Source organism: Tetrao urogallus (genome assembly GCF_951394365.1).
Source record: "Tetrao urogallus genome assembly, chromosome: 8".
NCBI classification, from domain to species: Eukaryota; Metazoa; Chordata; class Aves; order Galliformes; family Phasianidae; genus Tetrao; species Tetrao urogallus.
This window is the reverse complement of record NC_136821.1, coordinates 5164122-5191771: the sequence shown is the minus strand read 5'-3', so window position 1 is coordinate 5191771 and position 27650 is coordinate 5164122. Positions and strand designations below refer to the sequence as shown.

The 27650-nt window shown below is 40.0% G+C and overlaps 1 protein-coding gene across 1 annotated transcript in view; it reads right to left on the bottom strand.

The window, feature by feature from the left end:
• The window catches only part of LOC306949347 (von Willebrand factor D and EGF domain-containing protein-like), a gene marked incomplete at both ends in the record, with an annotated part of 158613 nt that overhangs the window by 104733 nt on the left and 26230 nt on the right, over positions 1-27650 (bottom strand). The window contains 3 exons of the mRNA XM_079539211.1: positions 6025-6251; positions 8364-8589; positions 16039-16223. Of these exons, the coding sequence (XP_079395337.1) occupies positions 6025-6251; positions 8364-8589; positions 16039-16223 (638 nt within the window). The remainder of the gene's footprint in view (positions 1-6024; positions 6252-8363; positions 8590-16038; positions 16224-27650) is intronic.

Sequence of the window (27650 nt, the reverse complement as noted above, 5' to 3'; positions counted from 1 at the left end):
CTCCTTTAGATACCGAAAGGCTGCTATCTGGTCTCCACATAACCTTCTCCAGGCTGAACAGTCCCAGCTCTCTCTAGCTGTCCTCATAGAGAAGGTTTTCCATCCCTTGGATTCCAGGCTTCACTGTTTTTAAATGTTTTTTTAAAATATAAATTAATTTGACAGTCATCCAGACTCAGAAAAAACGTCAGCTTTCATAGAAGAATTTGTTTTTTTCTTATTGCAATAAAAAGATGGTGCAGATGTACCTACGAGGTTTATAGTGTAAAAATAATAAAATAATTTCCCCAAAACAACAACAAAAACAACCCCACCAAACACAATGTGCTGTGCCACGCCATTTATGTCTGATTCCTAGCACAGTCACGCAACCTTTATCTCTGCTGAGCCCATGCACCATCTGCCATCTTAATGTTTCATTGCTTTTACGAAACCCAAACTGCTAACATCATTTCTAGGATCATAAGATTAAACTACAGAAATTTTCCTTGAAGCAAACTTACAGCGAGCTCTGAAACTGTAGCTCTCATTTTTTGGGGACCTTTTTTCTTGGAAATGGAATAAGAGCTTGTATCACAATAAATCAATACCAAATGGTCAGATGGCATATTTACAGTTGCTGTCTCTCTGAAGCCTCGGGTGACCCATGAAGAAGCAGCAGACTGATGTGATTTACTTTCTGTGGTGAGGAGCTCCTTTGGACAGATTCAAAGGCTCTTCATGTTTCTCACTGGCCATCTCAGGCACTAATTTCATGGCTGGAGCCAGCAAAACCAATGTAAAGCCAAAACATTTCCAGATTCACATGACAGACTCTTTAGCAGGGTCTCTTGTGATAGGAAAAAGGGAAATAGTTTCAAAATAAAAGAGGGGAGATTTAGATGGGATATAAGGAAATAGTTTTTTATGTTAAGGGTGGTGAGGCAGTGGCGTAGGTTGCCTAGAGAAGTGGTGGATGTCCCATCCCTGGAGGCACTCAAGGTCAGGCTGGATGGGGCTCTGAGCACCTGATGGAGCTGTGGATGTCCCTGTTCATTGCAGAGGAGTAGAAGTAGATCACTTTAAAGATCCCTTCCAGCTCTAATGATTCAATGATTCTGTGATCCTGTGGACGGGGACTGCCCACTGCTCTGGAGTATTTCCTTTTCTGTTGAAAAAATCCCTCTTTGTTACCTCAAAGTTATGGTTCTCCTCCAAGCTGGAAAAACAGTGATGTAAGTCTCAGAAATGCCTTAAGGTTAGAATCCCTTAGATATCATGTTGTTAACCAGTTTGCCTCCAAAGGAGAAAGATGAATGTTCTCGTTCAGGTAATCATAAAAAATAGCAAATATAAAATAATAATAAAAACGATAAAAATTATGTTAAAAAAAAAAAAAAAGAGAGAGAGAAGAACTCAGTAAGCAAATCCAACACACCCGCATTGCAGATGCTGTATTTACAGCTGCTGTGCTGTTTGTGCTTTTCTGCTTTTTACCCAGAATGTTCAAATGGAGTCACCTTGCTGCACACACAGCGGTGCTGGTGGGGGGCATCTGCCAGAAACCCCTGGGCAATGGGTAGACCCAGCCCCATTCCCTGCACATACTGTGTATTCTCACATTGTAGAAGAGAGGTGTGTTTGATAAAAAATCGGCATCAAAAATAGCTCCGTAAAGATGTGCTGAGATATTATTAGACTGTCAGCTCATTCTAGCTCTACGTACTGGAAGTGAGCAGAGCTCACCCAACTCTCAGTGTACAGACACCCATCACGAGCTACATTTCATTCCTGTCTTTCTGTCGCGCCTCTGCTTGTAAAGCCTTTACCTCATGAGGTGCTCAACCAGCCCATGTGTTCGTTGGCTGCGGAGCTACAGGTTGACAGTTTGTCACATCATTATTATGATAGTCACTGCGAGGGGTTTTTTGTTTTTTTTTTTTGCCTTCAGCTAAACACTCATTTTTCTTCAGCTCAGTAATCAACTTCTTCTTTCTCCTCTTTCCCTTCTCCATCTATGAATGCTGCTTTTTTAAAACAAAGAGATAAAAGCAGCACTGACAGCTGCATGCTGATGGCCAATGACATATTAGGCAGTAGCTTTCCACAAACTCATCAGATCTGTTAAAAAAAAAAATAAAAATCAAATAATTTTTTTTTTCAGCATCCCCTTTAAAGGGACAGAGTTTAAGGGTGCGCTTGATAACTTGATCCCTGCCAGCTGTGGGCTGCTTCTTCTCTGTGTATCTTCCTATAGGGCAGAAAACTTACAGGCACAAATTCCTGCTGGAAAAATGCCTTAGTAGATAAGAAATGCCTTATTTCCTGTGCTTTGGAGCAGGTTTATGCCTTTAAGTGGACTCAGGTTTCTTCCTACTTCACAGTGAATCCTGTGAGCTGCATACTCGGTGGGAAGCAGAGTTCAGCCATTGATTTGATGGAGGTCGGGTAGCTCTGGGAAATGATAGGAGAGTATTTTAATTCTGGAAGCTGTCACCATCTTTAGCAAATTTCCCCTTAATAACTTGCACATCATCATACTTTTTTCAAAGCTTCTTGAAATTTCTTCCAAATTTGTCCTTTCTACTCATTTCAAAAAGAAAAAAGACCCTTACTTTTCACTCTTTTCCACATCTCTAATTAGTTCTGAATGCATTGCAGGAATCATCTATGGGAGCTTGAGCATGCAGTGAGAGCTTCCTCCCAGGGCAGTGACACTTGTCCCCAAAATGAGGAGAGCTGCCAGGTTGGAGTACTGGGAGTGGATGGAAGCACATTTCTGACCCAGACAGCTAGTAGTCTTGTGAAAGGCAGGGGAACTGAAGCTGCTCAGGTTGGTAATTAACATTGGCCATCTGTGGAGAACTCTCTTCTCAACATGAGCACTTGGGATACCTGTGCCCATTGACTGGACAGGGATGTCTGTGTGCTGCCAGAATGGAAGACTGAGACAATTTTCTCTATTAACTCCAGAACTGGAGCTGCACAGCCCATGTCAAAAGGCAGTCAAGGGGCAGCAAGATAGAGCCTCTCATGCACACTGATGGCTTGCAAGAGAAGGATTGGCAGGAAATTGATCTTGATAGGTGAAAGGGTGTCTGGTGATGGCTTGAAAGGCCTCCAAATGTCCTATTCTGCTCAATTTAACGCCAATGGGCCAGGGCTAGATGAGTGGTTCTATGGGGAGCAGCTGTGCTTCAAAGCCAGTAAGAGGAGAAAGGAGGAGCAGAGCTGAAGGTAAGTATTCCAGGGGAGCAGTGAGATAGCTCCTTAGAAGCTCTGCTTGTCACTGCTTTACCCTCATTCCAAGCCCACCTGGAGCTCTGTTTCTGTGGAAATGCTCTTCACGCTCTGCCTGAAGATTCAGAAGTAAATTTTAAGAGGAGGTGTAACCTACAAAAAGGTAGTTTTTCCTATTTCTGTTGCTGTGCTAAGTCCAATGGCTGGGATTGGTTTCATATTTAAGCACTGGGAAAATTCACTCCTTTTTTTCTCGAGTGTGAAAATGAGCTCTGTTCTACATCAAGGTACTCATTTATGGTCTTCTGGCTGGATTTTTGATGTGTTGCACGCTTTTGATGTATTGCAGTGTCCTACAAAATGCCCAGTCTGTTTAAGCAAATATTTAAGTAAAACACTTTTTTTTTTTTTTTTTTTTTTTTTTTTTTTTTTGCAGTGACTATCATAGTTTATTGCCATCTCCGGAGGTTTTCGAGAAACCTGTTGGTGTGTCTCTGAGGGGCATGATTAGTAGGCATTTTGGGGATGGATCAGTAGTTGGACTAGGTGATCTTAGAGGTCTTTCCAACCTTAATGACTGTATGACAGTTTATGTATGGTGAAAATTGCTCCTCATTGTGTGAACTTTGAGATTGCTGCGCTGAGCAAAATTGCACAGTTTTCTTCTAAACACCTTCTTTAGCACAACTCATTACTCACAGTGTGCCACTATAATTTATAGATGGCTATGCCTCAAGGAATTAAATGACCTCTCTCACCATCGCATAAATAAGGCTTCAGAATGCCAGGATTTTTGTATCACATGGAGTAGGCTTCTTTCAGTGCCCGAATAGAAACAGCGGCGTGTTATAGATTTATTTAAAGCAGCAATAGTTTCATGAACGTTATGCTGCCAACATTACTGTCTGAAATAACAAAACTGGAGCCAAAAGATGGAGGAGAAATGCACACCTGACAGCTATTAAAAAACAACTGGCTGTTTAGTCAATGCAAATTCAGAAATGTTGGCTGGTAAATCTCTACTCTTCTCTAAGGTTTGACTGAGTATTAAAATATATTGATAATATATGATTAACCCATTACCTGGGGACTTTCTGATAGATAAACTATAGCTTGAATATAAATCATTGCAAAAGTAATTAAAAAAAAGGGAAAAATTCTTCCACTTACATGTTGTCTGCAACATCCTGGGCCCAAACCACATCTGAGCAGCAAAGTTTAGTTTTCGAGGTCTGCATCTCCCTATGGGTGGCATTACCATTCCTTCATGGTGGCCCTATCAGTAGTTATGGAGATGTTTCAGGTTTACACCTCTGGAAGTGAAAGGAGCATCCAGCCCTTTCTGACTGTTATCAGAAATTCTGGGTGGGATGGCAAATATGTACTTTTCTAAAATCCCTACTATCTAAAACTGAATTCCCAGCTTCAGCTGGGGCTTTGTTGTTTGGCTTTCAACAATGACGATTTATGGCTAATTGTAATTAATCAGAAAGGCTGCAAATTTTGTTTAAAAAGAATAACTAAAAAAATTCTAGCAAGGAAAGGAACATTTTTAGCCTCATCAAACCAGCTAAATTAAACATGTGGCTTTCAGGAGAGGACAAGAAGGGCTTACAGAAAACTTAATATAGTAAAAATGGTCTTATAAGTATTTGGTGATGAAACTAGTTAGTAGAACTATATTTTCTCTGAATCCCTCCAGATTGTTAAATCTAGATTTGAAGTGATTACACATGAGATTGCTTTGATGAAAATATCTCTTTGTAACACAAACTTGTCTTGAAAACTGGCATAATTTTTTGCCCTGTGTTGTAATATACGTGAAGGCTGCATCCGTCAGATTCCAAACTCAGGAGGCATAATTATGAGGAGGAATAAGAGAAAAACCTATCTAGATTGTGCCATGGTTATAAATGATTCATCTCTTCAAGAACTGCAAAAAGCTTATTCGTTAACTATATCAAAGAGGAGCTGTGAAATGTCAAGACTATTTCCAACCTACTTTTAACACACGGCCATTATCCCTGTTTATTCTTTCAGTTCATTGTAGCATCACTAATGGCTCTCTGCCTGTAAAAGTTATGAACCTAATTTAACTTTTAAAGTCTTTTTTAGTACCATGAAAGGCCGTGAATTCATACACAAGTCAATTTTTTCCACATCTTGTATTGGCTTCAGCTTTGTTGTTGTTGTTGACGCTAGATCTGTGTTGCCATGTAAGCCATCAAATACACTTCTTAAAGATTGTTTTGTAATGAATTCTATCTCTCAGCATACTATTGAACCACAAATTTGGAATCAGAGAGGCAGAACACCATGAAAAAGATCATAAAAATAAACCTCTATTTTACTATACTGTCTTTCTCTTCTGTGAAAAGATGCTATTGTGTCTCTGGTCCACGAGTATAAAAATTACTGAGTGCATATAACTGCGTCTGTATCTAGTTCAGATTCTTGCTGCTGCACAGTACAACAAACACTAAGATAGAACTGTCTCAGGCACATGTTTCTATTACTTGTACCAGCTTTATGGTGTTCAGGCTGTAATGGATGTGTAAGGCTACCATTAGAAAACAGTAAAATGGACAGCATCAACAAACACCATGCAATCTGAAGAAATATGACGTGTCCTAAATCTGGCAAAAGTTATATAAGCCTGTTTGAAATCAAGCTTTCATTTTGATATATTTTTTTTCACTTTAGATGTGAATGTAACGAGCAAGGAGCAGCCCTAGAATACACCCAGAGGGGCTTTCAGATGGGATTTGACCCTGCAGAGTGCCGGACCACGCGTTGCTGCATTACTGTGTCTCCCAGCTGGAGATGTCTGCTGCTTATCTCCAGGTAGGAACACGTCTGCAGGGTGGTGTCCTGATGGATCTGCTCCTGTTTGCCCGGGGCGACCAGACGTGACCAGAGCACCGTGTAGCTCAGCCCCCAGCTGGGTGAGCTGTAGGCGCATTTCAGGTGGGCGCGACCTCGCACGAGCTCAGAAGTTATCACTGGCTGTAAAGTCAGGCTTGGGAGTTTTTCTGAAAGGCAAAGCAGAAGGATTCAGGAGAAACATTTTTAATATTAGAATCGCTCACTCAACAGGAAGATTTCAATATAGCTAAATGTGAGAGAAATGCCACATTTATATTCTTGTGATTTGATAATTAGCTATGTAAACAAGACACAGTATTTCATATGAAGGTCAAAAGTAGCTATTTTGGTACTGATTGCCCATTTCTATAATGTTAGACGTGGGATATTGTTTTTTTATTTTGCATTCAGAACAGCATTATTGAAATGAAGCACATGGGTTAATACAAATCAATTATTTCAGCAAAGGCTGCCAGCTTTGCATTCCCAGAAGCAGAACCTTCTGACCCGAGTTTTTCAGTAAGTTACAGAAGAGATATGAGAACAAACAATGTTGCAGAAGCGAACTCAAATAGCATCCAACTCATATCACTGTGCTGTGAGAATCCTTTCCAGGCTGTGCTGGGACATTCCTAGGATGAGCTTGCTCAGTATAGTCTCACTCTGCCCAGAATAATTCTACTCCTCTAAAAATACAGCCTATTTCTGTAGGCTTTGACAGGGAATGAACTCCGATAGTTTTCTTCCTCTTAAGGAGAAATAAAAAGATATTTAATGCTGTAGGATGATGTTCTCTCATCTCCAGAGACTTGGACTCGAAGAGAACAAGAAGCTGGTGCAAGGGCTTTGAAAGGATATTTTAAGAAACTTTTTTTGAAGGAGTATAGAGAATATTATGGAAGCACAAGGCAGTAAGGCGTGAGGCAGAATGGAGAACCGATATATTAACACTTGTCCAGTGCTTAGTGGATTTCAGACAGTGTGTCAGCATCCCTCCAGAACTTCAGCCTTGGGTTCTTTCCATCCATTGCACGATATTCTGAAAGCATCCTTAAATCAAGAAGCTAAAGAATTACTGAAATATATGGGGGGAAAAAAAAATAAAATAGAAAGCTTCAACACCGGTGGTAGAAAGTCATTGCTTTGGAATAGAGGGGAAAGGAAAAACTATTTAATATTCTTTTGATGAAAGATGCAGGTGTATTAATGTTATTGAATAGGTATGGATTGGCAGAAAGTACAAAACTAACGACTGCAATGGTATTGGTAAAAAGTCTTCAAGCGTAGGAGAAAGCTCAGCTTCTTCAACTGAAAGCTTACTGAAAAATGAGGGTTTTCAGGTAAAAAGTCATTTCTCAGGAAGAATCATGAAAATTAAAGAGCAGCTTCATTTACTTTAGTGCCAGTATTTTAGTTTTCTTTTTTCAAAATAGTAAATTAATCTTTCTTTAAGCCTTTTTTTTTTCTCTGTCTTCTTTTCTCTTTGTGGGAACGATAAAATATTGATAAAGATAAGAACATAGTTATCTCTCTCTCTTTGGAATTTATTTAAACTTTTTTTCTAATTGAAAGGCGATAATCCTATTTTCTCAGTGTGTCATGTCTCTGTCCAAAAAATGCTGAAAGGGAATTACAATGGTAATTTTTCCTCCTTGAGGAAGAATCATCTTTTCTAACTAAATCTATATGCACCTGAACATGCACTGAAGTTCAGAAGGCTTAACAGAGTGAGCAATTGCTTTCTGCTATTTCCTTTGTTTCCTAGTTACGGAACAGAGGTTAGATCCCTTGTAGTAGGCTGAAAATTATTTCTGATGAGAATAATTCCATATATGTCATGAAAAAGATTTTTATCGGAATTTTTTTCCTCTCAGAGTTTCAGAATTATCTTTCTGGGTGATACTGGGTTATTTAAGATAAGAACAAGCCTTAGAAACTATTCTGCATACAGTGCCTTGTTATAACCAAGATGCTTCCAATCACTGGCTGTGCATCTTCAAGCCAAAATGGAGTGAAATACAGAAGGAAAGGTAACAAGTGATCTGTAACCACATAAGCTATTCAGTAACACAAACCAGTTTCCATTGTGTGCTGGCAATAATACTTATACCTCGGGAGCACCTTGGAATGTGGCTGATTTATTTTCTACGTGGTCTGCATCTTACTGGGAGTGATGCTTGACTGCAAGGTCACTGAGATGTGTACTGCAGTACCAGGACTTTTGAACAGCAGCAAGAGTAACAGAGACAGTCCTACTGATGAATGAAATTGATCCTCACCTTCTGCACAGTAGCCCATGCATCCTTGAGTCGGCTGCAAGAGATAAACAAAGAACTTGATGCAGTTCCTGACAGTGATGGGTATCCGGAACAAGCAGCAGTCCTTGGTGCCCCCGAAGACCTGCCAGGTACCACAGGCCATCAGGTGCTTGCTTTCACCTGGAGCAGGCAGGGATTCAGACCTCAGTGACAGCCACACCGGAGCTTGTGTCCCACATTTGTTCATCTGAGGATGTGCACAAAAGAAAGAGTTTGTCAGAAGCTGGTAGGACTGAATGGAGAGCCCCCAAGGACCATGACTGTAGGGAACCAGCAGGAGGCCACAGTGCTCAGGACATCCCAGCCAACGCTTTAGAATCGTAGAATTGTGAAGGTTGGAAGAGACCACTGAGAGCCCCAAGTCCAACCCCAGCCCACCCCCACCAAGCCTGCTAAACACGTCTTTCAATGCTGTGTCTCTGTATTTCTTGAACATCTCCAGGGCTGGTGACTCCACTATTTCTTTTGGTATCTTGTTTCAATATCTTGCCACTTTTTCTGAGACCAATTTTTTCCTAATATCCAACCTCAACCTTCTCTGCAGCAACTTAAGGTTGTTATTTCCTGTCCTGAGAGACCTTACTTCAGATCAGCCCAGCTGCTGTTGCCTTGACAGCTCCTGCCCTGCCTCCCAGGATGGCCCAGGCATGTCTTTGGGGCTAACCCTCTTCCTTATCCTTGAAAGAAAACGGATACAAGTGATGTATATAAATTGCTCAAATTTTCTGGGGTTTTTGACTTTCAGTTTTCTGTAGTCTGATAGATTCAATCAAATCCACAGATTAGGTCCCTGAAATCACTGAGTACTGCAACCAACCACAGCAGGAGGCTCACACATTGGAAAGGGCTGATCCTAAAATACTTAAAATTATGGCATTTTGGGTCGTGGCTAAGCACCGAATGTACTTTTCTGATCTTACAGAGGGATGTTCAGGCATCTCAGCCCTGACATGGGCTAAGGACATGTGATTAACCAAAGCTGTCTTTAATTTTACTACTTCAACGAGGAGTTTAGGCAAAATCCTCGCCGGATAAAATATTCACAGTCAATTGCAGTGCTGCCTTGTTACTCTGTACTGTTACCCATCATTCACCGGTATGCAAAGCAGAGTGATATTTGAGTTAAGGTTTGCAAATTAAAACCAAACACCAGCAATAATCAATTCTCATGTATTAGTCGCATTCCACAGAGAGAGTGTCTGCTGCAGCTGCTTTGCATTTCCTCAGCCCGCGGTAGGGAGCAACGCTATATCTAATTGTTCAGCTTCAGCAACATGCTCCCTCCTGCTGTGGACATTTGGCTACAGATCACATTGGGAAAAAAAAAAAAAAAGAACAAAAAAACACAAAAAAGACTAACGTTTTTTTCCATTGGCCCAGCCAGCTTTGCTGCTTCACTTTTTAAGATTTTTTTTTTTTTATTTTTATGATAACTGTGGGAGCAGTTGAACTAGAAAGACTGGAAAACAAGCTCTTCCACCTGTTCATTTCTACCTTGACCTGAGTAAGTGATTTCAACATGTAGGTAGGCATGATGCCTCAGTTTCCCCACCAGCTGCCCGACCTTGGCCAACCCCTTGCTGCTGATGTGCCTTTGTTCCTTATCTCTAAAACAGTGGTATAAGGGGTTGTTGGAACGTTGATAGTGCTTCCCTGCAGCAGTACTGAGAAGACAAATTCATTAATGAGACTCGTATATCTACAGTGCTGTGGGCCATGTAGATAAATAGACAGATGCGAGTGCATTCTGGCTGCAAAATGCAATCTGTACCTAAAAGTGGGTCTGTGTCCCCTCTAAACACACAGGAAAAAAAATAAAACAACAACAACAACAAAAATCCCTCTGAAATCAGAAGGCAGTGATTTTCTCCCTCTCTGTATTTTATCCTTGCCATAAGTCTGTGAGCTGTTTCAATGCCTGAGAAAATATGGATTAGCCCTGCTGGAGCCAGCCCCCAGCATTGTGTGCAAGGTCTCCGATAAACCCCTGTTGTGATCCACAGCACCCTGGCTTTGTTCTGGCAAATCTCGTGCTGAAACCACCTGAGTGAAATTGTTTATTATGTAATATGCACAAATTACAAGATAGGATGAACCCTTTTGACTGACTTTGTAACCAGAAAATGCAGACTGTGAGAAAACAGTAATTGGAACAAATTATATGATGCAGTGGCCAACAAAGAATTTTGGTATAGATCAAGAATTTGTGTTTTCCCAGCAGCTTTATGAGGCCAACAAGTTCACTTCCTGCTTTGAGATACATGCTGTCCACCTTAGTTGGGAAGTTGCCCCATGCTGGCCAAAAGGATTTGCTGTGCAAGGCCTCTGTGAACTAGGAAACAGAGCTGGGAAGACAAGGGCAATTGTATATTCATGTATTCAATGAGCAGCACAGATAAGAACAGAATAAAACAAAGGAAAAAAGGGAAAAATGTCTAGGAGGAGAGATTTCAAAGAGCCAAAATGTTCGGGTTCCAGCTGTGGCATAATTAGCAGTAAATGTTGAAGCAGTCATTTGGGAGAGTAAACAGAAAATTGAATACAGAGGTAGCAGAAGATTGGCATTTAAGGCATAGCTTTTACTTGCAATAACTACAGTCATTGCTGCTCTAAGAATAGAAAAAAGCCGTGGGAATCTCACACCATAATTCAGCAGCACTTCTGAAATGAAGAATGAGAGTTGTACAGCTGCCTCCACACCAGAGCAGACTCTGAAAGTTTCTTGCAGGCAGGAGTTTGTCTGCTGAGGAGTCAATGGTGGGAATCAGACCATGGGTTTGCTGGAGTTATCCAGGCAGTCTGCATCACTTACAGCACATGGCAGCACTAGTGCTGTGGTGAGGAAAATATCAGCATTTCTCCCTTGAAATCGAGCTATGCAGCAGGAAGAAAACTAAGGTATGGTAGAGCAATACTGCCCAAAGTTTGTCCTTTTATTTCTGAGTTCATTTGTAGGTCTACCAGTAGGTGATCTTCTCCCTATAAATTCTCTCATATGGTTTTGAGGATGTGAATCTTAATGGATGCCTGATTAAAATTCCCTATAGTGGATAAGGTATGTTTGGTTACTTCATTTGATGCGTTTACTTGGACTTGCACTTTGCCAACGTAATGGTAAGTTAGTGATATAAACTGTATTGTTGTTAACCCTAAATCTAGGTCATTTGTTGCATCTCTAGGTGATGCAACACTGGTTAGACAAAAGAAAGCTTCTCTAGCACACAGAAAAGCAGTTTTTATGCAGTTGAAAGGCTTTTTGAGTGTTCAGTGTACTTTTGTACTTTATCCAGTAGTAGTTAAGCGCTGGTTTTGATCTTCAAAGAGTTTTATAAACATGCCCTAATTAATGTTCAGAACACCTTTTTGTGGCAGCTAAGCACTCATTAGGTATTTTTGCATCACAATTAGGCACCAGCTAATCTTTTAAATAATTTGGTTCACTAAGCCTAAATGAAAAAATTAAATTTGTTTCCTGTTGCCAATAATTATGGGACAAACCATTACTGTGTAATCCAATGATGTCTCCTTCCATTTAGTTGGAGTTTGGACAATCAACTAGTTTGATTGATGGAACTCTCTGAGGTTCTTTATAATTGCACAAAGAAATCAAGCTTGATTGTTCTTGTCACTTGGGTATTGCACTGAAATTATGCTTTTAAAAATAAATAGCACCATATGTGAGAAATGCATTGTTTTAGTTAGCGAGATAGAAGGTTTTTTGGTATATTGTTGGTTGACTGCTAAAGCATTGTGATTTTGCATCTGTTATCCACTCAAAACTTTACTTTGCCTCAGTTGTTTTTTTTCAATTTCTTTGTAGTAAGTTAAAGTAAATAAGATTTATTTTTTTTTTTAATTGAAATCTCAGGCTGAATGCCACAGAAATTGGTTTACGTCAGGAATATCTGTAGTAGCAATTAAGCCACTGTGTGTCTTGTGTTTCTTTTAAGTACTTGATTCTGAACAATAGAGACTGTAATTGCAATTTATCTACAGGATGCTTTTTGCATGTCAGAAAAACAAACTAGAAAAACAAAACCTCATCATACCTACCATTATGATGTTGAAGTATTCGTGTATACTTACAAGAAAGAGAATTGCAGATGAAAACATGAAATAATACCTTGATAGTGTTACTTGCTTTTAAGTTCATAAAAAAAATGCAAATTGAAGGGGGACTGGATTTAGAGCAAAATAAAAACTGAAACAAAATAAAAAATAATAGCATACAGTTGAAATATTTTATTTTGGTTGTGATTATAAAATGTTCTACAACAGGTTAAGTAGAGGAGGAAATTACACTGAGCGTGGGAAAAATAAATCTTCTTCTCCAGGGGCTACAATATCAGGCATCATTGCACGTTATGTTTGGCATACTTAAAAATGTCCGTGTTTGATACACCAAAGATTAGTGTGTCAGCCCATGTTACAGCCTACTATTTATGTATATAAAAGAAAATTTATATTGTTACAGATGCAACTGTTGAGCAAACACCAACCCTGAAAACACTGCTTGTCCTTTCGCCACATATACTAATTGTACATGAACTTAAATGCATGATTTTGGAGATAGTTTTGCTTAAATGAGAGAAAAAGAGAGAAAAATGAGAGAGAAAATTCTGAAGGAGGATATTGGGAGTAATCTTGATGGGACGGGTAGGTGTTGTTACTGGGCATTTCCAAAATACTGTCATAGAGTGGGACATCTGCAGTTCTGCTGTAGATACATCCTTGCTGGAGCAGCACGGGTATTAAAAATCTCAATTTCAGAGGACAAATGTGTGCTACTGATAGTTGTGCTAGTGGTGAGTCTGGATTTAATCCCTTTCTTTTCAACTTATCATTTTCTATTTACAATCGATTACCCAGAGCTGACAATATTAGCGCTGCTTTGAGAAGTGATGAATCCAACTCATGCATGCAGTACCAGGAGTATTACTGCTGCCTCCTGATCCAATTACTATTTGCATAATCAAATTCTTAATTGACATTCTTCCTTAAGATTGCAATGAAATCTATGCATTTTTACCCCTGTGTAAACAAGAGGAAGGAAAGTACAGCTCTATTTCTGGGTTTGCTGTGAATTGTGGGCAATTGTGGACATTCAGGTAGCAAAATGTGCTGCTCCTCTGTAACCCACAGAGTGATCTCTTATCTGAAGGTTGTGTTGTCTCTCCTTTCTTTGTAGTATTCATTCCTTTCATAGGGCATGCCCATCTGTATGTGTAAATCTATGCATGCAGACGTATGTGTGCACCCTATATTACTCTTATTTGGAAGCCTGTTTCTGTGCTTGATGTCATTTTGTTTCCCACATGGGTATTTAAATACATCTCTATATTTTTTTTAATAGATTTTCTCTGAATAGCATGTTGCTACCATCTTTAAACTCAGTAAAGGCTTATCTACAAGCCTTCACTTGAAGGGGTAGCCCTTCTTCCTTTTAAGATTTGTTTGTTTGTTTGTTTGTTTCATTTTACAGCGAATTTGGCAATTGTTTAAAAACAATTTATTGTTTTTGAACAGTAGGCCATAGCTTTGATACCTGGGAATACAAAATACTCAAGTCTGTGTTGCTTTTTGCTACTATTTGTTGTTGGATGGGGAAGTGGCTGTGGCCAAGATTGCATGCCCAGGACCTTGCAATTGCTGTGCCTTCTTTGGAAGCATAGGGGGAAACTAAGAACTAGCAGTTGGACTTGATCATGATGGGTCCCTTCCAACTCAGGATATTTGATGGTTCTGCAATTCTATGTAATTCAAAGATGGAAGGTGAGGATCTTTCTCTGCTTCCCCAGGATAATTCAACAGACTAGGCCTAAGTTTGTAATCCACTTGAATCTAAAGTTTTTCCCCACTTGAAGAAGAAATGCTTAAGGACCACACTTAGATTCCAGGGATGGAGAATTCTGGAACACAATTCCCTTTGTTTTCCACTTGCTTTAATTACTGGGTGAGAAGGTGCTTCTTAAGAGTGTTTTTCCTTGCTTCCGTTTGTGACTTGGTTCTGCCCTCTGTTGAACACAAGGCTTTCTGTGGCTACTCAACAGTATAGGGGTATCTTCTTTTCTTGTTGTAGAGCTGCTCAGTGGCAAGATTCAGATTTTGTGGTTGTAACCTCCCATTTGCTCACCCATCATGAGATGTTTCTCCTCCTGCAATTGTCTCTTAGTCAGGACGGGACTTCTAAATCTCTGTTATCATTTAAATCCCCTTTGAGCTTAGTTGGGTGATAAAGATCCTTACCTACTATGGCTTTGAATTAAGAAGTTAATCTTATCTATTGATAACCAGCTAATTGCATCCAGCTAGTATCAACAGAATAACAGCAGACACATATTTTACAAGGTTTTGGAGTAATGTACTTTTTAACTTCCAAGCTTTACTGTCAGGCTTTATTTGGTGCCTTTCCCTTCTGTCTGTTGAGGATTTTGTCTTTGATTCGTTTAATTAAAATCAGCTCACTCCAGCCAGAGACTAGAATGCCCAATAATAACTGCTTATTAGGGAGTGGAAGCTGTGCAGTTATTAATTTAAATTATTTTGTTCCAGAGGTTTTTGCTCAAATTAAATGGAAAACCAAATTAAACAATGATTTAATTAAGTGGAAGAGATGGAACGTGGAGGCAGACTTAGAAGGTGAAGATCTGAAAGAAGCATATTCTTCCAATCGCGACATCTAACAGATGTAATCCTTCAACAGCAAAACAGATTTACTGCCATTTGGACCATAATAAAGAAACCAATGGTAAGAATTATGTTTCAAGATAAAGAACTAAACTAATGAATATAGCTGTACAAACCTGAATAACACACTCCACAGAAGAGATTAGAAGAAACAAAGAATACACTGTCAGAAAAAAATATCAGGCAGTTAAGAATTGCTACATACTGAAAAATGCTGAAATACAGTGACAAATTAAATAATTTATAGAATGCATACACACTTATAGAACAATTTTTTAAAAATAAACCAGATAGTGCACTGGGATATTGTTTCAAGGATAACTGCCACTGAATGCATATTTCAATAATAATCATGTCAATTTGTTCACATTAATTAGATTTATGGATTGTGTATGCAGAGAGCTAGAAATCCCACGCAAGCAACAATTACCTATTAACATTTCATTTCATGTTAGATTATGAAGATATACCCGTTATGACAAGTTCACAGGTCTGTTTTGTATGGCTGTTAATTTCACGAAGGTTCTCCAGCAGGGTTTGCATCACCTCAAATTAAACTTCCTGGCACTCTAGATTGAATATATCATCTGTAAAGTCATTTACAGTAACTAGTTCATTGTTTTCTGAATAGTTTTGTTGAATTAGTTTGTTTAAAATTGTTCTAACCTCCTGCAACTGGGCTATGTGATATGGTAACAACTTTGCTTAGGGTCTCAGGTTACTGGAGCAGTAATGATTGACTGCAAATTAAACATTACTGTCACATATATTCAATGCACACAAAACCAGAAAAAAACTGTCTTCTTTTCAGAGTGGTGATATATGAAAGGGCTTTTCCCACTACTTCCCATTCCCCATTGCACTCTACTGGCTATGAGGGTATAGAGGTGGCTGGAAAGGAAAAAGATTCATTCACATTCACCAGGGTTATTGCATAATTTTTACTGACTTCAATGCATCTCGTTGGCATTTCCGCAGGCGTGTTGTTGATCATGAACCGATACCATGCTGGTGGCAATGAGTGGTCACACACCAGGACCTGAGCAGATGTTCGCTGCAGCTCCAGTGAGTCAAACCTGGTGCTGCGGTATGGGCTGCGGAGGATGCGATGTCCAGCCGGGGAGCACTCAGGAGCTGAAAGGTGAGACAGGACAAAGATCAAAGAACATAGTTGGATTCTGGCAATAACCACTTAAAATCACTTGAGTGTATCTACTTTATGGTCTAGTATTAGATATGGATGTTGGTGCCCCTGCATGAAGCAGGACAGTTGGAGGTTGATGATCCTTGAGGTCCCTTCCAACCCAAGCCATTCTATGATACTTATGTTCAGATTTGGTTTGGATTTCAAGGCTAACAGTGGGAAATGATGGAATTTAGTATTTCACCATATAAAATTAGAAGGTCATACTGGTGGGAAAAAAAGCTTAGCATCACCAGCAATGTTCTCTTGCAGCCTGGAAGGCCAGCTGTGCCCCAGGCTGCATCAAAAGAGGGGTGGCAGCGATGCAAGGGATGTGGCTGTCCCCCTCTAATGTTCCTTCCAACCCAAATCATTCTATAATTCCGTGATTCACATACTTTTAAATACATGTTTATAAAAATAATGAAAACAAGAAATACTACAAAGAGAAAAGCCAACTGTGTGTTCTTTAGAAATAAGCTTGAGTTAGTCTTGCAACTATTGGAGCCACAGGTCAGACTCGCCCCAGGCAGGTACCCATAAAGCCAGGCACATCACAGCTCCTGTGCATCATTAAGTTTGATTCTAAACTGCTGCCCCTCACTGTATGTTTGTTTACATTCCCATTCTGTTTATTTTCATGTTTCTCATGATTCAGTGCAGAATATTCAGTATTTTCTTATCACCTCATAAAAGGAAGCCTTCCAGTCATTTTTTTTTTTTGAAGTTGTTTGTTAGCAAAAGCTGATTGTGTAGAAAAACAAAGCCTTTTCTTTGTTAGCAACCATCTATTCCTTTTCTGCAAAACCCACTGTGGCTGTATCAGCACTGTAGAGTGGGGCACAAGAGGAGGTTGAGGTAGAGTTGGACTGCTGTGCACATCAGCAACAGAAGTCTCAGCTCATTTCTTGCTGAAGTAATCTTTAATTGTTAACAGTGATGTAGCTGGTAGAGAGCACAGGGGACTGCATGACTTGGTTTTGAGAGGAAGTATGGCAGTTAGCAGAATTACCCCTTTGCACTGTAAATAGAGCATATTAATGACAGAGAATGAGAACCCTCCCCATAATATCATTTTTCAAATGCTGCTTTTTGAATTATCACTCTAATGTTATGCCAGTGGCACTCTGAAACAGATTTATCATTCTTATTTTATTGACAAGATACTCAGAAGGTCAAAGTCAATCCATTTCTGGCATTGTTTTTAAAGATAATTTTGATTGTGCCAAAGGCAAAGCAATGGTATACAAGACAAATGGGGACAAAATGTAGCATAACAGAGTCTTCACTGCAAATTTCACAGAATTTAACTGTCAAAACTACAATGCAATTCCCGTGCAAAATTCCTCTGAATTAATACAATTGCATTTTAAAGTAAAAACAGTAAATAGTGCCTCAAACTTTTATGTAAGTAAGAGCCATTAAAAAAAAAAAAAAAAAAACACTTGGAAATTCTGCACCACTTAGATCTGGGATCTGATCCCCTCTCTCAGATGTCCTCTTTGGGGATCTGCACCCAGCATTGGGAACCACTTTGCCAAGTCCCAGCCCAAGGAGGTGATGTTGCAGCAGACCATCTATTTCATTAAAAAGTTTACTCTATTTTTAAAAACCTTTAAAAAGGCAGCTTCCCTACAGCCTCGTTAAATATCACTCACAGCTTCAGGAGTGTTAATTGGAACAGGGCTTTGGCTTGCGCTGTTTGCTTGCTTTGAATTCCTTCATTCTGAACAAGAAACAAAAGCATCTAAGAGTAAATGGTATTTAAATATGGCTCTACACACAGTATTGGCACGGGGATCCTGTGAGACCCTTGTAATGTAATTAATAACATTCAGTTTCTCCATAACAATAGTATCAAAAACTCCATTTACATGTAATTAATAACCTTCTGCTCAGCCGTATTAGTAATAATCCAAATTCACACAACAGATTGTGGCCCAACTAATGATTAAGTGCTCTGTCTAAACAATGCAAATATATTAGGCTTTGAGACACAGCTAATTATTTTCATCCTTCCCATAGTTTTGTTTGCAGTAGTTTAGAAAACACTACTTCGCAAATTAGCATTAGAAGCGTTCAGTGCTGTAGATGGGACATGCAGAGGGCATGGAAGGACTTGGAATAGCAAAACCCAAGCCAACCCCTATGATTCTCTGAAATGGGGGAGGAAGGTAAGGCTGGGGAGGAGAGGGGTGTTCACTCATTAAACTTGGCAGTATTTGAGACAACAACTATGTGCTCACCCCTGAAAAGTGTATTTATGAAATGCTGTGAGCAGGAGAGAGCTTTAACCAATACTTGCCCAAGTTTTGCAGTAAGGTCTCAGCAGGGCAACCCCTTAATTACTGAGCTCCTCATGAAAATGCATCTTATTGCAGCCATATGACAATCACAGTAAAGTTTAATGTGCATGTCACTATGTAAGAGAATTGTACTGTCTTTCCTGTAGAAAATAAATGAAGATATCACTGTAGCCAGACCATAGCATGAAAATGTTATTTAAGGAAAATCCAGAAAGAAACAGTGGGGCCCTACAGGTGACTCTCCCTTGGGATGTCTGCCATGCCTCCTGCATCCACACAGTGACCAGATGGAGCCTTCTGGTCATTTTCATTCATACCAGGTGCAGATGTCAACTTTGTGTACAGTGATGAAATGCTCAGTATCACAGTTGTACTGCTGTGGGATAATAAAAGTCTGTGTCCATGTCTTGTATGGAGCTGCTGTTACTCTCCCTGTGTGTGTAGCTTAGATTGCCTCTAAAAGGAGATGTTTATGTCTTTACATATGAGAAAGCTATATGTGTCATCTGCTATAGCCTCCTGCAAGGAGCTGCTTCTGTTGACAGTTCTCTGTATCATCTAGGAGCTGTTGCTCAGATGCACACGTCTTTGCTTCACTCAACTTCAGCAATTCTGCAGCAGCTTCTTGCTGCAAAGAAATACTCCGACACATTCAGAGCAAACAAAACCAATAACTGTTGCAGCTGCTAAGTGAAAACAGTGTTTGTGTATATGTGGTGGAACAACACAGGTTTGCTTGGAAAATCTGTCTCCCTATTGGCATGGGGAAAACTGCCATCAGTGCTGCAGAGGTTGAGATTCACATGATGTTAATGTGAGGGATGCTGTCCTATGTAAATGAAGTGAACAATGGTTGTGGGCTGGCCAGTGAAAGGAGAGCTGCCTGCAGAAGGCACAAACATCTGGAAAATGAGCAGAAAGTAAATTTCTGCTGTACTGTTCCACACATGAAATCATAGAATGGCTTGGGTTGGAAGGGACCTCAAAGATCATCCTGTTCCAAGTCCATCCATGGTGGATGCCATTGTGGGTCACCCAGTGTTGCACTTCTTGGGCAGTGATGCTGGTGGAGCAGATCGTAGAATCATAGAATCATTAAGGTTGGATAAGAGCTCTAAAATCACCAAGTCCATCCACCTACCCATGTCCAGCACACCCGCTGAGCACATCTCTCAGTGCCACATTTCCAAATTTCTTGAACACCTCCGGGGATGGTTCTTGAACACCTCCGGGGAACCACCACCCTGGTTGCAAATACTGCTGTGGGGTCAGCCAGGCACCCACTCATTCCATCTGATGCTCACAGTCAGGAGGGGCATCAGGAACATTGGAACAGAAAGCTGAAAGCTCAAAAGGAAATCATTGTCTAAACATTTGCTTTTAATTCTGAGGGCAGGTGAGTGTGGGTGTGATTGCTCTGCCTGTCACTCTCACTCCCAGTAAATATCAGTGGCTTACACAAAGAAAGGTTTACGAAGCTCTGAGATTTTGTTTATTTGTTTTGAATAGCGGCAGCAAATCAAATAATATCAATAGGTGATGGCAGCTCGAAAACCCCAAGAGAAATATAGTCCACAAGCCTGATGTGCGTGTTTGTTTTGTGTAAAGCAGTGCCAGTCACACAATATATTTAAAGGGCATCTGAAAGCTCCAGAAAATAGCTGGCAGACCATAAAATAATTTTTGTGTGGAGGATGAATGAATGCCCAGTGATTGAACCAGATAATTGGAACCAACAGCAGCTTTTGGTGATGTGCTGATTGCTCTATGGCTGGGAAAGAGGTTCCCTGTGCTGAGCTTCTGGCTGGGCCCCTCTGGGAAAGCCCAGGGCCACAAATATATGACACATTTACTTAAGTTTATGGATGAAAATCCTCTTATTTTTGACATTCATATGATGGATGGTTACTTTGTGAAATCCTTTCTCGGCAGATTTTGAAATTTTCTATTTTTTGTTAATTGCTCTAAAATCCATAGTTGTAGAATATGTTTTGCAGGGTGTTTGAATTTCTCTTCGCAGGAAAATTAGGAAGGATTTTTGTTTGGAAAAATCAGTCCAAAATGCATAGCATATTAAGCTGTAGCTTCAAACCAGTGGCAGCTCAGGTCTGTGCTAGCTTTTTTCTCTTGTCTCAGAGACGGAAGGAAAGCTTTTCATCACCAGCCACTTCCATGGCCAATAGCTGCGTTACACTGATGTAGTAAAGCTCAGGTGAAAGCTTCTGAAGTTTTCAGTCTGTCAGTGCCGTCTGCTTCCTAAGAGGATGATTTACTGTATGTTGAAAGATAGTTTGGGCAGAAAAAGAATGCAGACATTAGGAAAGGGATATTCTTTCCAAGTTGCTAATAGATGTGTGCAAAATAAAGGCAGACGACTCTGATGTTATAAAATCTAAAAATTCCTTCTGGTGGAAGCAAGCTACAGATGCACCGTTAGTAGACAGGTAAGTTATTTGCAGATAAGAAATATCTGGCAGTGTATTACAGTGATTACATCACTGCCTTTTTTCACCAATATTTGCTACTATTTAATGCAATTATCCTGCATATTGATGAGAGAAATTTTATTCCTAAAATGATTCAGAGGCAGAAATTCATTGTGAGTATGAATGTGACAACTAAAATAAAAAGCTCAAACCGTGCATGGCTCCTCTGATAGGTAAAACATCATATATTTTTTATATCCATAGTAGCTATTAAGTAAAGCTATTTTCAGATAATTCAGAAGCAGAAGAACCTCCTACTGAACTGAAATAATAATGAAGCACATTGGATAAACACCACACACTCATAATGGGTAGCTCTTGAACAAGTCATAATTTGTTCACAGAATGAAATGGAAAGAGATAAATGAACGACTGTATAAAATGAAGGTAATTACAGAAAATTTGACCTAGAAAGAAACTGAAAAGGCAGAGGAAAGAAGACATTTCTCATATGTATTGTTTGTTCTGAATAACAGATGGAATTAAGAAGAAAAATCAGGCCAAACAGGGACACAGTATTCGAGGAGTCTGCTGCTCAACACTTCCCCTTAGATATTACATTGTTGTAAAAATAAGGCATCTTCAGGTAACCCAGGCAACTCAGCACAATTACAAACCATTTCACATGTATGTCTGTTATGGATAAGCACTTCTCTTTTAAGGCAGTCTTTAGACTGTTCAGCTCTGGGGATCTGCCACAATCTGAGATAAAACACAGTCTGCAGTACTTCCTCCTGTAGTGTAGTCCAGCCAGTGTTTGAAGCAGCAAAGTGGGAAGACGTCCCATTCCTTCTTCCTTCAGTCCTATGGATACTTTATGCAATACCCTTAATATTTTCTACTAATATTTTCTACGCAACTAAAACTCTTACTACAGATTGCTCCCATCAGGCAGGATTAGTGAATATAATGCTTCATTCTTAGGGAATTGTTTTTTTCTTTCATCACAAAAGAGTTAGCCCTGAGAGAAAGTATAATTGAAAAAAATCATCCAACAATCTGAAGATGTTGTCTGTATGATGTATCTGAGTTTCATTTACCTACGAATGAGGTCACTTATCATTCTGGTCCTTTACGAATTAAAGCAATATACTATTGACAAACGGGGGGGCAGTGTTCAGTTCCAGAGCAAACAATTATTTATTCATACTACTATCTCTTATCTGGGCATGCATTTCTATTTTTAACTTGAGGTTTGGAAAGAAGGAATTGATTACATGCAAGCTCTTCTCTCATTGGTGTTTCCCCTGAATGCTTCACAGATCAGCGAGCTATGCACTGCTCCACAGAAGTATGCAGATAGAGGCAGCCGAGCATCTCTTACCTGAGGACCAAAAAGGTGTCAAGAATGGCTAGCAGAGGAGGTGACAACAAGAAGTCTCTGCAAGAAAGGTGAGCAAAGTCTGGGGAACAGCTTGATGTGGAGTTTGGAGCACTGTCACGAGAGGTGTGCTGCAAAGTCACGCTGAGTGACTTGTGTCTAGTGGGTATGGTGGGCATGGATTGGCAGTTGGACTAGATGACCTTAGTGGTCTTCCCAACCTTTCTGATTCTATGAAAGCATTTTGTTTAGTGTTCATTAAGCAGGATGAGGGAACCATGCTGCTTCTTTTGACGACAATACCACACTAGCAAACACCTGACCTGGCTTTCCAGCAGAAGTGTCTTCTGAAACCTTTCCATCTCTGGGGCTCTCTGTACTCTCTCTTATCAGCATAAATTTGCCCACAAATAACTGTGGAATAAATGGAAGGACACATGATCACTTAGATAAAAGCTCTGTGTGGCTGTACAGGACGGGGAAATTCTGTGGCTTCCTTGCTTTGCAAGGGTAGCCTCATTTATTGAATATGCCAATTAGAAAAAGCAACAAAGCCAAATTGTGTCAATTACTCTATTAAACTTCACCAAGTCTCATCGCCACTAATTCTGGCCTGGCTTCAGAATTCAGAGACAGGAAGGCTCCGCTTCTGAATATAGAAATCACTACTGCTGTGTCAGAAGAGAATTAAAAACCTCATAAATCTCCTCAAGTTATCTTTAAGTTAATGGGGATGCCTTTAAGGACTTCTGAGCAATCAATAGGAAGAAAATTATAATTATTGTTATTGATTGGTCTATTTTGCTCTCATCCCCCAGAATGAAAAAATGACACAATATGAAAAGGTTCTTTCTTACACCCTAATCTCAGTTGAACATACACTTGCAAATGTAGCTTTCCTAAATAGCAGTAGCAAAAAACAAACTCACATGTTTTGATTTTAGAGCCACTGGGCTCTATTCAGATGGAAATTTGAATTCCATGGTTTACCCCTTTGAGAATTGGAGCTGTTTCCATACCTAAACTGCAATGCGGGCTAATTACAATTTGAGAGCCACACATGGCTCTCTTGGTAAATGCTGAGTTTTGGCGACATTTCCTCCAGTTTAATTCTGCATACAGATGATATAGCATGGGGGAATGTGTCACCACTAACTTATTGTCCCTGAATCCAGGATGCAAGCAAAGACTGGCAGAAAGATAAGGGGACACCAGATGAAGGCAGCTGAGAGCTGCCAAACGTCAGATTCCTGTGTATGTCCTGGGTGTGATTTAGATCCTAATATATGCAGGGTGACGAGGCAATTTTTCCTGTTATTTCTTTGTTACTATTCATCACTATTATTCATTCAATTCACCAGCACAACAGTGTTTTCAGCAGCCAAGTGCTCCTCACATGTTTATAATGGGTTTTTCTGTCAGCGCTTTGATATTTAGGAAAAATGGTTGGGTTTGCTCTTGCCCTTGGAGTACGGCTGTATTCGTTACTGTTCTGCAGCAATGTTCTCTCTGTAAATGGACATGCTCTATTTCCCAACTAATGCACATCCTAGAAGGATCTAACCTCCTCCTGACCAAAACTCAGGTCTTACCAACTCTGCCTGTCTGTCTGTCTGTCTGCTCATGGACTGGCCACTGCTTGAAACTTGGAGGGTTGTCACAGAACAGGCTCTGAGAGGATGCAAAAACTCTTTGCAGGCATTACTGCACTCTGGATGGATTTAAAAATATTAAAATAAAAGGTCATGAGCTAGAAATAGTCAGAGGCATGCCTAGTCTGTGAGATAATATAAAGCTGTGTGCTCCCACCTGTGGAGTGTAATATTAATTCTACTTCTACGATTTCCATAAACCAAGTTTATCAATGATCCTAAGTGTTTGTTCCTTCAGCCCTTGAAAGATACAGTTTCTGTGCATACAGCCATAATTAGCTTTAATATTAAAATAATTAGCAACTTCCTGCTATAGAAACAAGATAGTTGCAGCTTCAGCCAGCAATTTCCTACAGTCATGTATTTGGGGGGAATCTTGCACATCTGATTTTGAAGAAAGCTTCTCATTGTGCACCTAGCACTTGAATGAGATCTGTTGGCACTGGACCATGCCATGAAAGAGCATGGCCTTAAGCACCAGTTCATGAAAACTTCTCCATAAATACATTTGCTCATTTCATTTACTGGAATTTTGTCCCCACTCGCTGTTCTAAGAGGTACGCATTTTGCTGGGTTATCTTTGCTTTGGTTGTTCCACAGATCTCTGTTAATTCACCAGGAGTAGCAGAAGCATTCGTAAATATAGCAGGGTTTCAGGAATCTGTAAAGAGTTCAGTGATAAGCTGCTTTTTGATATAAAAGAAAATCCAGTTCAGCTGGTGTCGGCTGAGCCTTCATTACATTTACAGCTGCTACCTGTGCAGTCTTTTAGGATGTAATTACCATAATAAGAAAAACATCTCCATAATTATATGTGCGTAAAGCAAGATGCCTTTCTCTGGGCATCTTGCTAGAGCTGCAGATACAGATATGCACACTTGCAGGGGACACAGGGGATTAAGGAGGCACAAGAATAAATACAAGACAATTGTTGCCCCATATGGTGCATATTATAGGCAGATGTGTTTTGATCAGGATCAGCCATGCAGAAGGTAAACTGACTGACTTTTTTCTCATTTACACTGAACTAACTCTGATCACAGCGTAGTTTCATGTGGTTTAAAATTTATGCTTTCTTAAAAACAACTCAAAATATGGAGGGGAGATTTGTGTCCTCAGAATGTTTTCTGTGCTGAGAAAACCAGGCCATCCTCTGGTGATTATCTGGGCTTTGTGGAGGCTTTGCATGCAGGGATGGGATAGGATGGAATGGGATGAGATGGGATAGGGTGAGATAGAATGGGATGAAGATTTCCCCCATCACAGTCCACCAGTGCTTTATGTAGGAGATAAAGCACGGGCACCTTGTAGTTCTTTAGAAAATAAATAAAAGAAAATTAGATTGATAAGTGGAGTATTCTCGATGCAAACCACTCTCTTTTGTAGACCCTGATAACACGGTACCAGAGAAGATGAATCATAATTTTTTAATTCCAAGAAGCCATTTCCATGCTGAGATTTCAATTCTTCACCTCCTTCTTACTTGTAACAATCAGTGTAGACTTTTAGCTTGTAAAATAGAGCTGTACTTTTATTGAAAAAGATAGTTCAGAAAGCAGTGTTACTAAAGGAAGTAGCCAGAGCCCAATGCTTCCTCAAGTGGATATTTCAACAAAAAACGTGATCAGTGTATCACCACCGATAGGCAAAAAAAGACACTTGTAGGCAGACGTGCACAGTTTCAGGTTTTATTCCATCTTTCTAACAAAAGATTAGCAAAAAAACAGATTTGATTTTGCATTCTTATTTGGTAATTGGCTAATAACTGTAATTTTCAACTTAAAAAGATAGGCTAGAAACCATTTTTCAGAAAAGCCCTACAACATTACAGTTGATCAATTTTTCATTACACTTGATGAATTCAGTTTACCACAGTCATTTCATTTGTAATTTGAGCTTAAAATATATATATATATAAAAGGAAAAAAGAAAAAAAAATCTACTCAAGCAATTTTAGATTGGAAAGCCATAACACAAATTAGTACACAAAGAAACAGCAGGCGATCAATTTATCATTTGCTACTTTATTCTTTAGCAATTCACAGTAATTGTTGAGTCACTTTTGAAACTTGTAAAATTTGATTATGTGAAACTTGGTAAATGTCAGGCTTTGGTCATTTCTGTCTTGTTTTTCATGAGTTTTCTAGAGAACCAAGACTTTCTGAAGGTAGATCCCTCTGGGACTGGCCAACACCCAGCACAAGTGCATGTAGGTAAAAGGTAGCACAAAAGCCCTGGCAGTTCAGCCCCTCCTTCTCTTTCCCCTGCCTCCTACCCTTCCCCTCTTCCCCTCCTTTCCCTTTCCTCTCTCCTCTCTCCTCTTTCTTTCCTCTTTCCTTTCTTCTTTCCTTTTCCCTTTCTTTACTTCCTCTCCCTTCTCCCTGTCCTTTCCCTCCCTCCCCCTCACACTGCAGACCAACATCTCCAAATCAGTGCATGTCAGCTGTGGTCCCACGTGCACTCCTGACTATCATGTCTCTTACAGTACCCACTGTGTGGGTGGGATACTGCAGAAATGTGATGATGTTCTTAACCCTACCGTTTGAAAAACACACTTGTGAACCTGCTAATAAAAAGGGTTTTGCATGTGGCAGGATGTGAGAAGCGTTGGTGCCACATGCTGTTATGCAGACCTTACACCTGTTCCCATTTATTCATGGGTGACCTCAAGAGGGCTTTCTATTTTTTATTCTCCACACTGTTCGTTTTTCTGCAGTTGGAAATGAGAATCCCATTAACCTTTTTGGCCTTGATGTCAAATTGAGCTGTATGAATATTGTTTGCAGGCATTCGGTATGCTCAGAGACGCACTGAATGCACTCAGAGCACAGGGGACAGAGTGGAAGAGCAGCAGAGGAAAACAAACCAGCAAGATAAAAGGAGATGACTTGTGGGCATCTTATGCTGAGTTTGGGCTCTGCTGGCAGATTTGGAACTGTCTGCTTTTCTCTGACCTGAAACCAGGTCTGTTGTGTGCTTGGGCAATGTTCAAGCACTTGCGTATCCCTTGGCAGATCTCTCTCCCACTGCAGCTGCTCCCTTTTATATTGTTTTAACTATAAATAAGAACATGCTAACTTTGCCAGCTTCCAAAACTGTTTCCCTTCCCTTTCTTTTAGCAATTTCAGCAAGAAGATCTACCGAAATACCAAAATGCTCTGCTGCTTCCTGATTGCCCTGTGGAGTAGAAATCAGGGCTCATTTCTCCATTCCAAAGCAGAGTGCGATACTAAGAAGTGTTTCTTCTTTGTCCTAACTATATTGGCTATAATCAGACAGAAAATGCCTCTCTCTTTCTCTTTTTTTTTTTTTTTTAATTGGATGAGAGAATTTCTGGAAGAGGCACTTAGGCACTTAGCTGTGGGAGAGGCTTTTTTAACAGAGATGTCTGCAGATATGGAGGAAGGTGCAAAATCTAAAGGGCAAGGTTAACCTGCTCCCATTGGCTTTGGTCACAGTGGGAGAATTCAGTCATTTTCCTGCCCTCTTGGCCCACAAGCATCATGGAAAATGGCTCTTCATTGGCTATCAAGGCTGAATTGCTCCAGGTAAGTGCATTCTCTCATCTTTCAAGTGAGCTGGGCACTTCATTCTGCACTGCAGTAAGACTAAA